Source organism: Balaenoptera borealis (assembly GCF_965194805.1).
Source record: "Balaenoptera borealis genome assembly, chromosome: 9".
In the NCBI taxonomy this organism is placed as follows: domain Eukaryota; kingdom Metazoa; phylum Chordata; class Mammalia; order Artiodactyla; family Balaenopteridae; genus Balaenoptera; species Balaenoptera borealis.
The window spans coordinates 19071582-19086583 of record NC_138873.1 but is presented as its reverse complement, the minus strand read 5'-3'; the positions used below and the strand labels follow the sequence as shown (position 1 = coordinate 19086583).

At 41.4% G+C, this 15002-nt stretch overlaps 1 protein-coding gene across 4 annotated transcripts in view; it reads left to right on the top strand.

Moving 5' to 3' along the window:
- The window catches only part of GRM1 (glutamate metabotropic receptor 1), a 411742-nt gene extending 402638 nt beyond the window's left edge, over nucleotides 1–9104 (top strand). For 3 of the 4 annotated variants that reach the window (XM_082405449.1, XM_082405450.1, XM_082405451.1), the window contains one exon: nucleotides 181–9104. In XM_082405449.1, coding sequence (XP_082261575.1) covers nucleotides 181–1102 — 922 coding nt within the window. In that variant the 3' untranslated portion in view covers nucleotides 1103–9104. The remainder of the gene's footprint in view (nucleotides 1–180) is intronic. The other variant, XM_082405452.1, reaches the window with a different exon arrangement.
- The last annotated feature ends 5898 nt before the right edge of the window (nucleotides 9105–15002 follow it).

Below are 15002 nucleotides of genomic sequence, written 5' to 3'. Positions count from 1 at the left end.
CGCTGCAGATTTTGGTGTTGGACGTATAATAAGGAGACAGTAGGGGTGTGAAGGACAGGCATACATGCCGCCGAGGGGGGAGTCAAATTGCTTTGAGCTGGGCTAACCCATGTTTTATATGTATGTCATCCTCTGCGCATGATACATCTGCAAGTAAACCTATCTCTATTTTATTCATAGTTTTAATGGCAAGTCTGTGTCATGGTCTGAACCAGGTGGAAGACAGGTGCCCAAGGGACAGCACATGTGGCACCGCCTCTCTGTGCACGTGAAGACCAATGAGACGGCCTGCAACCAAACAGCCGTCATCAAACCCCTCACTAAAAGTTACCAAGGCTCCGGCAAGAGCCTGACCTTTTCCGATACCAGCACCAAGACCCTTTACAACGTGGAGGAGGAGGGTGCCCGGCCGATCGGCTTCAGCCCGCCCAGCAGTCCTTCTATGGTGGTGCACCGACGCGTGCCGGCCGCGCTGAGCACCCCGCCTCTGCCGCCCCGCCTGACCGCGGAGGAGACCCCCCTCTTCCTGGCCGACCCGGCCGTCCCCAGGGGCTTGCCCCCTCCCCTCCAGCAGCCGCCGCCGCCGCCCGCGCAGAAATCCCTCATGGACCAGCTGCAGGGAGTGGTCAGCAACTTCAGCGCCGGGCTCCCGGATTTCAACTCGGTGCTCGCGGTGCCCGGGGCTCCGGGGAACGGGCTGCGGCCCCTGTTCCCGCCCCCGGCGCCGCCGCAGCCCCTGCAGCTGCTGCCGCTGCAGCTGAGCACCTTCGGGGAGGAGCCCGTCTCCCCGTCGGCCGACGACGACGACGAGGACGACAGCGAGAGGTTCAGGCTCCTGCAGGAGTACCTGTACGAGCGGGAAGGGAACACGGAGGAGGACGAGCTGGAGGAGGGGGAGGAGGAGGAGCTGCAGGCGGCCAGCAAACCAACCCCAGAGGATTCGCCCGCCCTGACGCCTCCGTCCCCCTTCCGCGACTCGGTGGCCTCGGGCAGCTCGGCGCCCAGCTCCCCCGTGTCCGAGTCGGTGCCCTGCAGCCCTCCCAGCGTGACCTACGCCTCTGTTATCCTGAGGGATTATACGCAAAGCTCTTCCACCCTGTAGGGAGGAGGTGTCCGCAGGGAAAAGCAGGCGTGGTCAGGGCGCGCCAGCACCTCCGGAGACTTGCAGGAAGCTGGGGGAGAAGCGGGGGCTGGAGGTGAAGTCAGGAGCAAGGAAGAGACCGCGGCTGCCGTCTTAGAAAGGCCAGCGCGAGAGGCGCTGGACCCCGCAAGCAAAAAAGTGATCCAGGCGAAGATTCTGATTCTTGAATTATTCAAAAGCCTTCTCTGGGAAGAAAGGGAATTCTGACAAAGCACAATCCCATATAGTATGTAACTGTAATCGCAAAAATGAACAAAGTCAACCAACATCATCTCTTCGGACCATTGTGCATAGATACGCATGCCCACACCCTTGGCCCGTGTGGAAGGGGACAGCCTGGGAGGACCGCCCAGTTGAATCATTAGTTCGTCATCATGGTATTCCCAGCGAGCATGGTGGAATCAGGCAGAGCAGGTGGGCGAAGGAGGGGCAGGCGTGGAACCACCCAGAGAACAGTGATGGACAGCAGCTCATTTCCCTCAAGCCCTTCTCCCTGCTGGGCCCGCAGACCCCTGGTCTTCGGGACACTCGGGAGCTGGCCCAAAAAGGGGCCTCTGTTCGCCGACTGCACCCCATCCAGTGCCAGCCTTGCTGTCACACTTGGAGAAAGGTGTGTGGGTGCGTTGCTGCTTTGTCATCTCCCTCTATTTAGAAAACAGGAATAAGAGCAAAATTATCACCAAAAAGCGTTTCATCAGGAGTGCTAAGGGAGGGTGGAACGAGAAGCAAGACAGTGCATAAGCTTGGGGCTTTGCACAAAATCAGGCAGCAAAAATCAGCTTCCCATATCTGATGCTCGCTTACTGGTGATTTCAGAAGAAGTCCAGACAAGAGACTGTTTTGAGAGGGGCAGAAGACTTTTTGTGGATTTACTTGTGTGCCAAGGGGGCTCTCCTTTGCCCTTATGTGAAAGAGAACAAACCATGTGGCAAAATTGTTACCTTCCATTTACTGTAGCAAATAATACTTACCAGTTGAACTTCTAAGATGCAGTATGTGTATTTGGTGCCATTGTTTCTCCTATGTGCTATGGAAACAAATCCATCTTTGAACTTAATGGTGTACTCATAGCAACTATTATGGGTTTAAATGACAAATAATTCTTTCTAATTGTCACTGAAGTCCCTGTAACTAGCAAGTGAATGTGTTTCTGTGTCCTTATATACCTGTGATAATGAAATTTGTGCAAAGTAATGTCAATCTAACTGCAACGAGAAGATTGTCTTCCGATATAGTGTAGATATATTTATGTTCCAAATAACGTTTTATATACCATTGCCATCAGTATTTACAGGAGCTCTTTGAAGGTTTGACTGCTCTGGTCCAATGGTTTTCATATGCTGCTCAGATGGTCCCTCTTCTTCTAAGAGGGAACTTATTTTTCAGATATTTTATGATGTGGAAATATATTATTAATGAAGTGGTTTGAAAATTTGTTATACTAAAAGTTCGCAAAAACTGTGGGTAACAATAAAAAGGTATATTTTATAAACTTGCACACATCATTATTAAAACATAAGATTGAAATGGCAGTATTTACATTATTACAGGTTTCTTTAGGATTTGTTTGTTTTCTTAATTTTCCACAGCTTCTTGAGCTTTATGTGCTTAAAGTATGTACTAACTTCTAAGTCTGGTCATGATTTCCCAAATTATTTATTCATCACTTTTTGATCTCTTTTAATTTTTATTTCCACATTCTTTTATTCCTATATTTTCACTCATAACTTGTCTTTTTATTTTTGTTATTTGCGGTGTATACTATCCACATACATGTAATCCAGTTGTTTCGTTTTTGCTCCCCTTTTTTCTCCCCAGTAAAAGAGATTTTTCTTGCTGTTTTGATTTCTTGTATTACTTGGGAATGAATCTTATCCCCTTAAGTATCTTTGTTTATGCCTTATGTTCAGTCGTGTTTAGTATGCTTCCTTCATGTTGAAGCTGCTGATTTCTCAGCCAAAATGTATCTTAGACTCTTTAAATACTCACTACATCATTTGTTCAGAATTTAACATCCACTCCAATGTTTGAGGCTCATATTTCTTATGTCTTTCCATATTCTACTGCCAAGTTTAGTCAATTTTATATCAAGAATAGACTGTCTTTCCTTTTAAAAAATTACTTTATTACACCTTTGGTAGAAAGACCTCATGACTGAAACATGGATTTCAGTTCCATATTTTCACTGTCATGAAGCAGAATGAGGAAAATGGGTGGTTCCAATGCTTAATATATGGTCCACTAATTGGCAAACTAGCAAGGGAAAGTTTACTATCTATTATTAATGAAACAGGTTTCTTATCTTAATGCCACTGACATATGTTCTTAAGATCAGGACTTGTGCTTTCAGATACTTTAAAGTAAGACTAGATCAGGAAAACTGCTTCTACAATTCAAATACTATGTCAGTTTGTCCTGAGGTTTTAGTCTGAGACATTGGGTGAACACATTCAACACCAGTCACATTATTACTCTGAATGCCTACTATTATCATGATTAAAAGTTTTCCTGAATACAATAGAGTACTAGCTCTTAAATTATAATTGTTCAAAATTGGAAATGTACACATACATACTCTATAAGAAAAGGACAGAAACTTTCCACCTTAATGTATGTGCTTATACAAATTGTATAGCTCTTGTAAAAGTGTTTTCCTTTGGCTTGTTAACTATCTGTTGTCAAATAATCTTGATACTGCTGTATAATAAATATTTTCTATTTATTAAATGTGTATGTTCCCTCTCTCTACTTTGTAAGAGTGACAATAATAGAAACAGACTGACTGGTATACAAAATAATTTCAATGGTTTTGTTTGCTCAGCACATGTCTTCTAGGTGAAAGCTGGAGATCACCACGCAAAATCTACTGATCAGGTATGTGACAAAGTAGAGTATAATTTGATTATGAGGAAGGCTGTATCTCTAACGTTTCAAATGAAATCCAGAATTTAAATTTTCAGTGTCGTGGCAGACATTGTCATCTACCTTTTTTGATAGAATACGTGAGGCTTGACAAACTCCTGCATCTCCAGCAGAGATTTAGAGACAGAGGCATCTGAAAGCTCCATCTTTGTTTCCTTTGTGCCCCACATAGATTTTCTCCCCTTGGCTCCCACTCTAGGGGCGCCTGGTTTCTTACCTTGGTGATATCCTCCCGCTCATCCCAAGTTCCATTCCTCTATATTTTAATGGAGACATCATTGGTTCCCAGAACATGGGAGCCTCTTTTATTCACATCTCTAGATAAGATACCTACAAAGTAAGGCATCTACCAAGTGTCATTCAAAGAGAAAACTTGGTGGTACCAGGGCCACATCCATGAGAGTGAGGTGCATTTAGATGGAAAGAGCAGCCTCTATCCAGGAAGACTGATGTTGAAGAAGTTACCAGAATCAGGAGCTGAGACATCAGGGGTTTCTTCTTTGTGCCCAGAAAATAGAATGAAAAGTTATGAAATGGGAGCTTGGTCTCATGAGGAAAACCCATGGGAGAGAAAATGAGAAACAAAGAATAGGGGAAAAAAAGAAAAAAGCAAAAAAATGAAAATATTTTGGGTGCGCAGTCCAAAGAAACACCCATATACCATGGTGGGTCATAAGGGCCTCCACTTGGAAAGTCCGGAAGCTGCATCACAATGGAGACATTTGGAGAAGTTGAAATTGGGATCCAGATACCACAAACATTGTATGAGGAACTGCCCCAATAATTTCTATCCTGAGAAGCAATCAAAGAGAATGGAAACATTTTTTTTAACCTACTCTGTGCCAGAAAATTTGCAGGTCTTTTGCATTCCTTCTCCTTTAATCTCCCCAGTACTACTGCCACAAGGAATATCTTAGAGAACTGAAATAACTTGCCCAAAGTCTCTTAGCTAGTAAGTGGCTCAACAGGGAATTGACCCACATCTTAAGCCAGCACAGAGCCCATGAACTCATGTTCTTCTCCAGAACCCAGGATAGTATGTAGGAGTTTGTGTCTGTTGTGACTGCTCCCCATTTTGTATTCCCATAGTATTTTATACACATCCCAGATTACATTATAACTTACATGTCTCTTTCCCTGAATAGATTTTTAGTTCCTTTTTGCTTTCTAATACCTGACTTCTAAGGCTTCAAGGCAAAGCAGACACTCAGTAAATGTTGTTGAGAAAGTAAATTAGTATTGTAACACCATATAGTTTTCCCAGCCCAGTTCTCTGAAGATTTGTTCCAAGATCCTTATGGGGTCCAGAGCTCTGTATTTCTACCTACCGGTCCTAAATCTGCCAACAGGAACAACACATTTTTTCATCATGAAAAACAAGCTCTCCTTTTGGCATCAGAGAGAGCTGTCCCACTGGGCAGCAGGTCTGCTTTGCCTGCAGAAGAGGGTGGCAATACTCAGTATCCGCTGAACCCAGCCAGAGGTCTGGCAAGGCAGTGCTCGGTGTGGGAAACAGCGTCCTCTGCAGGAGAATTGCAGGTAAGACACAGACTGCTGAAGGAGGCACCAGTTAAAGTGAGGGAAAATAAGTCATCCATGGGGAAAGCATGGGCTGGGGGTTCCTTCCTTACAGAAGTACATCCCTTTAGACAAAGTAAAAGGCTAACCTGGTCACCAAGGCTTGGGAGAACATGGGAGAAAAGAAGAGCTTAGGTAGGGAGTTGAAGTAGTGATGCTATTAAACTGGAAACTGGCTTGATTTTCCCAGGGTAGCTGGAGAAGCAATGCATATAGATTAATAGACAAGGAAAAAAAGCTTAAGAATGAGGATAACAAAAACTGAGAAGAAAAATAATCATAGAAGTATAGAGCTGGAAGTAAATTTAGAAGTCACTTAAACTCTCACCTCAGTGAGGACTCTATTCCCTTGTGCCCTGTTCTTCTTCCCATGTCAGGCAGGGACCAGGTGAGAAGCCATCGCTATCTGGGGTAGTACAGCGGCAGGGGCTGGGGTAACAAGGCCTACTGCCAGCCGCTGTGCAAAGAGAGAGCGCAGGTGGCCCTGGATCCTGGAAAAGCAAGTCCTAAACTATGTTGTTAACACCCAAAGCTGGCCGGAAAACAGAACTATGGTGCAAATCCAGAGTGAAGGTCTCTGGGGAACCAGAAAAACTAAGAGGTAGGACCAGCAAGGTACGCAACAGTCCGGCAGTCTGATGGAGTTGCAGAGACAAAATGCTATTGACCGAAATGAGCTTCTGGTGAGAATCACAGAGGCTTGTGTGGCCTGGTTTATTTTAAGGGATGGAATGGATTTAGATGACTTTTGCCCTCTGCCTAAGTATTTCCAGGGACTAGGATCTTGCATTAGATAAGGAAAGGCTCTAATTGTTAGAAAATTCTTCATTTGCCAGGGTCAAAATTTGCTTTTCTCTAACTTTTGTCCAATCAGAGTTCTGCCTTCTGGAAAAAGACTAAACACATTTAGTCCACTGTGCACAGGACTTCCCTTCAGCCACTTGAATACAGTGATTATGCAGTTAGTTAGTGGTTTATTCTCCAAGCCAAACTGTTTTACTTTCTTTGACTGCTATCTTTGTTATTAGGTTCCTAAACTGCTAATCAGGTTATGGTCATATTCCAATTTTGGAATTTTTTTTTTAAATGTTGCATCCAGAACAGGACAGATACATTGACTCTTTTGAACCATTATTCTAGTATTGCTGCCTAGTAAAATGTTCATTTTGTTAGCAGTCCTGCCACATTTTGAGCTCACACTTAGCTCTGAGACAGCTGTAACGTTTAAGCCATTTTCATGTGAACTGCAGGAAATAGATATGAATGAAGATTTTTTTTAGGTTGCATTTTCCCTGGAACAGACCGTGACAGGAGGATTTGAATGCAAATGTGTACTGGGGAAGTGATCCCTGGAAGAACTAGTATGAGAGTGGGGAAACAAGGCAGCCAATATGGCTGTATTGCTGGACTCAGTCCTGCTGGAGTCTCTGGGAGACAGTAGAGAACATGACTCATAACTGTCTCCATTCCCCAAAGAGCAAGGAAGTTGGGAGCATTGAATCACCAATTCCTGTCGTGGTTAAGGACTGTTGGGGAGGGAGGTGCATGTCGATTCCAATTACTTCCAGTGTGTCTCACATGCAGGCTCCTATCTCCAGAGATAGCCTTCAGGCAAAGAATCGCAGATGCTGGCAGTTGGAAACCTAACAGTTGGCCTATGTGGGGAAGGTGAGTGTCAAGATTGGGCAGGGCACCAACAATACCTGCTATAGATATGATATGGAGATGATGATGGATAGATAGATAGATAGACAGGTAGATAGATCGATAGATAGGCAGATAGATAGACAGGAAGCAAGCAGATAACATACATGCCCACAAATACAGATACTGGTACAGATAAGAATATGAGAACAAGAACTGCAGAAGGCAAGGCAAAGGTGTACTGAAGGACTTGAAGTGAGAACAAATGCTTCTAGAATCAGCCAGACTACTGTTTTTTATAACAAAGGAAAATCACAAAAGAAAGTTTAAGTGTGACTGTCCTTTAAATAAATTTGTTCCTAGCCTCTGGGTTATTTTTTGCAATGATTTCTTAAATTGTGTCATTTTTCTATTAAAAAATAAATTGCATGGTAGAAACAGAGAATTAAAGAAAGAAAATAAGCTATAGTCACATCACCCAAATATTAACATTACAGATATTTTGATTTTACCTTCTAGTGATCTTCATGCAAGCAAATTTGTTTTTAACAGAGTTAGGATCATCTTTCATTTATATTTTTTTCTATGCTTTTTTTATTTAACAATATGACTTAAGCAAGGATTTCCACTTGATCTGAGCTAAGGAATCACCTGCTCATGGAGTTGGGCAAAATTCCCAATCCCCATGGACCTGAATCCAGGAAACTTTTGGGTTCCCATCTGAGGTTCACATATACAGCAAATTCCAATATATAGCAGCATAGCTGATAGGGCAGGTTATGGAGAGGCGCAATAGATGACCTGAAAGAGGAAACAAAATCATGAGTAAGGAAAATGGAATCTGGGCAAGAATCAGCAACAGGGCTGGAGCAGACAGGGGCAGTGATTATGCCCATCAGAACCCAGTGCACTTGGCAACGGAAAAGGCTCTGTGGCTCAATGGTAAGAATGGATCTCTAGGGGCTAACGAGTCTTCCAGCCCCCTCCCCCAACCCCTACATATAAGAGTTAGAATAAGGCACAAGAAGGGGCAGGGATCTCCTTGTAAGCCAACAGGAAAGATAAGTGATGGAGATCATGAGGGTCAGAGCCCCAGTTTTGGGACAACCGAGCAGAGGGCTGGCCAGCCTGTGGCAGTTTAGTGAAATGGTACAGGGGACATCAATAACAAATCAGAAGCAGGTGGTACTGAGCTTTTAGCAACAGCAAGGCAGAGAGCCTCAAAAGATATTAGAGGTCAAAGCTGGGGTAGGGCCACTATGTGGGCAGTCCAACCCAGGAAAAGATGTGGATAAATGGCTGTGGAGAGATGCAGGGAACAGCAATAGGGACAAGTAAAGTAACTGCAGACAGCAGCCAAAACAGATCACAAAGCAGCAGCTGAAACAGAGGAAAGCAGAGGTGCAGGCAGTATACAAATTATATCAAAGTCAATGCTCTCCCTTCAACGACTCAACAGAATTTAGAAATGCCATGGTATTTGCCATGTAGCAAGCAGGGAGTTGAGGTAAATCATTAAAGTGACCTACTTAGTATTCACAAGCAACTCATAAAACATTTCTTACTGACATTGACAATGATACTCCATAAACTTTATTATATGCGCACCTTTCAATTTATTTAACCACTCTCCTATTAGATACTTAGATTGTTTATAACTTTTTGAGCCCTGCAAATAATATGAGGAATTATTTCACACCAAAGACTTTTTCTATATATAATATTCCTTTAGGCTGGTTTCCAATAATGTATTATCAGTTATTTGATTATAATTATTATTTATTCCCTCCCAAACAATATGCATTTTACATCACATTTAACTTTGAGGTAGGGTGTATTCTCATATTCTCATTTTATAAATGAGAAAACTACAGCTCAAAAAAGGTGAAGTAACTTGCCTAAAATCGCAAAGCTAGTGGGATAGCCATAGAGATGGCAGTACATTTCCTGGGTTCCAAAGCTCACACTCTGAACCACCATACTATGCTGAGAATTATGCTGAATACTATGCTGAGAATACTACACTGAAAACTGTTTTGAAAATTCTTGATACAAGTAAGCGCACTTAGTTTGAATAGCAAAATGATGGAAAACTTATATTGCGTACTCTAAAATCACCAGTTGGGAACTGGGTGTGAATTATCTCCCAAAGGGCTTCAGGATTCCTTAGAGCTGGGAAATTTTTCTCAGCTCCACCAGCAGAATTACCACACATTGACTTACAATGGAAATCTACCAATAGAAAAAAGATCTAACTCAAAATTGCTGTCTAATTATAGTAATTTATAAAGGTATTAGAAAAATACTTAAAGTAAAAAAGTATAATAATTATGGTATTCTATGGTTCTGCAATTTAATAAATGACATGTCATTCTAATTTAAAGTAAATGTACTGGGAATTTTTTAAAGGGCCACTCTGTTTTTCAGATAGGTAATTATTATTTCCAGAATGTTTACTAAAAGAATTTAGAGTAAAAAAAAAGTTAGAGAGGGAATGACCCCTCGCCTCAAAAATGTGAAATATTTCTAGTAGATTTGAAGATAATTAGCTAAATTTCAAATAGGTGCCACCTGACAATTATAAGATTGAGATCAGCATTGTTCAGATATCACTGAAGCTTCAACATATTAGTTACCTTCTTTAAATAAATTCAGCTCAACAGATTTAAAGCATCTAAATGTTTCTTTCACTGAAAGGCTACATCTGGTTTAGGGGAAGGTTGCAATATATTTGAAAGAACCCCAGATTGGAAATCTTTAGCTATATATACCCAAAATTAGCTGTTTCCTTGTGGTTAAATCACTTAACTCCTTTAAGCCTCAGCATTTTTAATCTCTAAAATGATGAGTTTGAATTATATAAAATAATAATATATGTATTAAAGACTTATTATGTGTCCCTATGTCCCCAGCATTGTATCCTTGACATTGTTTAATCCATGCACCTTTGAAAAGTAGGTGTGACGTCTGTATTAATCAGGGTATGCTACACTGTGCTACAGTATCAGGAAAGAAGGAAGGGAGGGAGGGAGGGAGGAAAGGAGGAAGTGAGGGGGAGGGGAGGGAGAAAAGAGAGAGGAAAGGAGAAGGGAAGGATGGGAGGGAGGACTGAAATCTCAGTGCCTTAATAAAACAGCACTTATTTCATGTTCACCTAAAATCACATGCAGGTTGGGCCACCTTCCTTCATCCTGGTAGCAACTCTAGCTGGATCATGGTCTCTAAGTTACTGCAGTAAAGGAAATGCCGGAGCTGGAGGTTCGTCCCCTGAAATCTAACTGCAAGGGAGGCTGGAAAACGCATTCACCCTAATGCCTGAGGCCAATGGTGAACAGGTTTCATCGTCTCTGCCACAGTCATTAACCTCAATCTACAGGTAAGCAAACCGGGGCTTAGATATACTAAGAAGCTTGCCTAGAGACACAAGGCGAGTAAGTGATAATGACTAAGTTCACAGGCTCGCCAGAATCCAGGGTTTACCTTATTGATCACTAACCGTGCAAACCCCTAAGTCTCCTGGCCTTTTCCACACTTTCACCACCTTGACTGCACACAGAGTACTTGCTAGTGCAGATTGTTTTCATTTGTTATCCTTTTTCAGGTTTTCACTACAATGCATGATCTGCTTTCATGTAGCCACATAGACTAACACATGGCAGAAATTTTTAGCACAGATTTCCGTGACCAATCCTTACCATTTATCAAAACCCAGTCTGATGGTGAAGAGTGCCTCCAGGACCTCAGGGAAGGTTCTGCCACCTCAAGTAACTAGATGTGACTTAAAATAACCTTCATCCTTCTGTAATGGGATACTTAATTTACCATAAGCAGTGGTGATGCAAGGGTAGCATTTTTAAGTGGTTGAGAACATCATTAAACTTCCATTTTTATAATTTTTAACTAAATAAAAATTAACTTCTCTTCTTACTGCCTTTTGTTAAATAACTGGTTAAAACATTATGGGATGAAAAGAGGTGAAATTCATACATTTCCAAAATTATTGTAGAACCCTAGTGATAGAATAAAATACTTTTCTAGGAGAGAGGACTTTTAATCAGTGAGCAGTTTCTGCTCACTCAGGCTGGTAATATCTGACTTGACAAAATACAATCTATTTCTCCTGTAGAAGTAGGTATCATTTATTCCTTGATTAGATATGTTTTATTTCTACTTAGCGGAGACAGTGGCTGCAGCCTCCCCAGCAAAAGACAGACTCAGAGGCACAGTATCTGAGACTCAGAGAGATGGAAGCTATAAAGGACCTCTGACATTTGACCCGCATTCACAAGGCACCTAGTGACCCCTGTGGGTTGACATGACTGTTCCCAAGATACAAAGAGGGTGTAATTTATGGCATTATTTACACTCGCTTTTCTGATCAGGATCTCTGCTGCACAGATTTTCAGAGAATTCCTTCTTATCCTAATAGGTAGTAAAATACTAGTTAAATGGTGTATTGTTTCAGCCTGTTCTACCTACCGAAAGACTCTACATCCTCATTGCTTCTTGGTTGCAATGACTCTCCAGGTTTAATTCTCCTGATCTGAGTTCTGAAACCCCAGAGGCGGTAAATACTATCCACCTTCCCTTTCACGCTCCACCATTCTAAATTTGCCTAAATATAAAGGCTACGCTAAATGGAAAATGTGCACTCATGAAGATTTAGTTTTCCCTGATTATCGTCTCTCCTGTTTACCATTTCTGTTGGAATAAGCAGATAAAATTGAATGACAAATTTCATTTTTGTCTGGTGCCTGTGTATGAAAAATAATAATACTGCAGGTCATTATGTATAATGTATAAAGCAGTTTCACTTCAAATCAAAAGTATCTATATTCCTCTTCCTTACAACCAACATGAACGGGTTTTAATTTTATGTCCAAAAATGTTTATCAAAAGCTTAACAAACACCATCTTCGTATACTTAAAATTTAAAAAACAAAAACAAAAACATTCTTTTCAAGCTGATTCTCTTTAAGCTACTGTCTAGAAACGGTCTGGAACCACTGCTGAATATTTTTTGAAAACTTCACCTCCACTGCCAAAGTGAAAGGAAGGAGAGGAAAATCTTTTTCACATTTTGGAAATCATAGGATCCCTCAAGACACTGGAAATCCAGCCTAAAATATCAGTGAATTTAATTCCTTATCAAATACCATTGTTCTTTATATTAAAAATAAAGTTAGAAAAGTTATTTATGAGTATACCACTGCCCAATTTGACCATATAGCTGCTCAGAGCGTTGCTGCAGTTTCTTTCAAAGATTTTAAATAAAATGTCAATAGCTACTTTGTTGTGTCACCTGGCCAAAGGCAGGATTGAGGTCCTTTTCTTTCTTGAGTTCTTTATGGTATAAAGGAGTATCACAGTATTTTACACATTTAGTAGTTTGTTGCTGAGAATCAGGGGTCAGGATGGGAACCTCACAATCTAATGATTTTCAACTGTGCTTCTTCCAGTGGAAGTAAACCCACATTGCTGGAAACACAGAAAATCAGCATCGTAGGGATATTTCAAGCCCCCAGGTTTTAGGTAAATCAGTTAACAATAACAGATGTTATTCTAAGGCAGTGGTCCTGAACATGGGCTGCACTTTAGAAGCACCCAGAGAGCTTAAAAATAAATAAAACATACCTGGGCCTCATGTCCGAGTGTTTCTACTGTGCAGTCAGGCTTGAGAATCATTGTCTTAAGTGTACAAGTATAGACACTGGATTAAAAAAAGAAAAATAGAAAGCAATCCTCAAGAGTTGTAGAAAAGTCTATTTAAAAAAATCATGCTCCTGCCTATAACCCTGTCTCACATTTTGTATAACAAACCGATAGTTCACCCCTTGTGGCTCAGGAGGCCCCCATAGAATCCTCTGCATGAAGGAAGAAAAGCTACACGAAACACTAAACAACAATTCTTAAGGAAAGGAAGAGCTTTCTTCTCTCATCTTCATTACTCTTCATCTTCCAACTGGAACCAGCATCCTCCAATATGAAAGAGCCGGATTTAGACTGAATACCAAATGAGGAGGGTGGGAATCTGAGAGACGATTTTGGAAGACGAACCCTATGTGCCCCCAACAACAACAAAATCACTAGCTTTATTCTTTATATTTCCCTTTATATGTATATTTATATTCCCTTTATATTTCCCTGCAGACGTGGATAATGTGTTCCATCAGCCTCCCTAAGTTTCCTGTATTATCTGTGAAGAATCCCAATATGTGATTCATTAAGGAGCTGGTTATAAAGAACTGAAAGCCAGGCATTGTGCTCTGTGCTAAGAATTCACAGGCAATTAAAAAACCAGACACGTATACAAAATGTCCAGGGACACAAGAGTGGGAGTGACCAGTGCTGGTGCAGTTCAGAGTCTCCCCTCTTCTCAGCAGGCACGGCCGCCTCTGCCTGGGTCTGCTCCATCGTCGCCCACCTCGCTGTCCGGAGGGAAGAGAGCTGTGCAGCAAGAGGCACTGCAGTCAGTCCGTAATTAAACCATATAATCAATCAATAAATAACAAATGTTGAATTTCAAAGGGAGATTGTCATCAATAGTTTCTTCGTATTCTATAACAATTAGTAATAGAAAAAATGCAGAGGAGATTATCACCTTAGGTGGCATTTAATGCTTCTGACCTATGATTCGTGAAATTTTATTACTATTTTGAAAGAAGAAATATAGCTAGGATCATGGCTTATGGGTGTTTTGGTTTGTGTGTGTGTGTGTGTGTGTGTGTGTGTGTGTGTGTGTATAATAAAAATTATCCTAGGTTCTCCTGAGGCTACAAAGATGAAAAAGAAAGAAGCCCACAGCATCGGGAACTATAATTGACACATTACATATATGATGCCATTCAATTTATTATTACTTATTTTATTTATTATTTATTATCTCATTTGACTTAATCCTTCACAACAGCCTCATGAGTTTTTATATTACTTTTTCTTGGATTTGTAACCAGATATTACCCATAGGCGCATTCTCTTTTGTATACCAGGATTACCTCACCCTCAAATGTGTGTATAAAAACAGAGTATCAAGAGTATTTTATGTTCAAATAATTTTGGAAACCCCTAGTTAAATAAAGATGCTTCTTTACCATAGAACATCTTAGCACTTTTAAATCCAGCATTCACTGGAACTCTCTAAGAGAGAGTGATATTTACACAATGTGAGCTCAACTGGTTCGACCACAGATACCCTTGTTAACATGACCTCTTTTGGCGACGCTATCTAGGGAGAAACCTTTTGTGTATACTGCTTTATACTGTCTGCCCTCAGAAGCTCTAGTCTCCAAAGAGCGTTGAACGAAGGCACAAATACCCATCTTAAAGGCAGAATGTGGTCAGTGCTCTCAGAGAGGTAGACATAGAAGCCAGGGGCAGTTCAAAGTAAAAAGAAAAATACCTCCAACTGCTAGAATAGGCTGCCCAGGAAATGTGACATTTGGATTTTATCAACAGTGGCATCAATTTCCTCCCAGGATCCCACTCTCTTCTCGTACCGAAACCCAATGATTAGCAATGCTAGCTGCAATTTGGAATCCCTGGGAGGCTTTAACAAATGCTAATCTCTGGGTTTTACTCCCAGAGAGTCTGATTTATCTGGTTTGGGGTGTGGCCTAGACATCAGGATTTTTAAATCTGTCCAAGTGATATAATGAGCAGTCAAGGCTGAGACCTTGGCAAAGTCTGTGACTTGCCTTATCCAGAATAAAAAATGGAT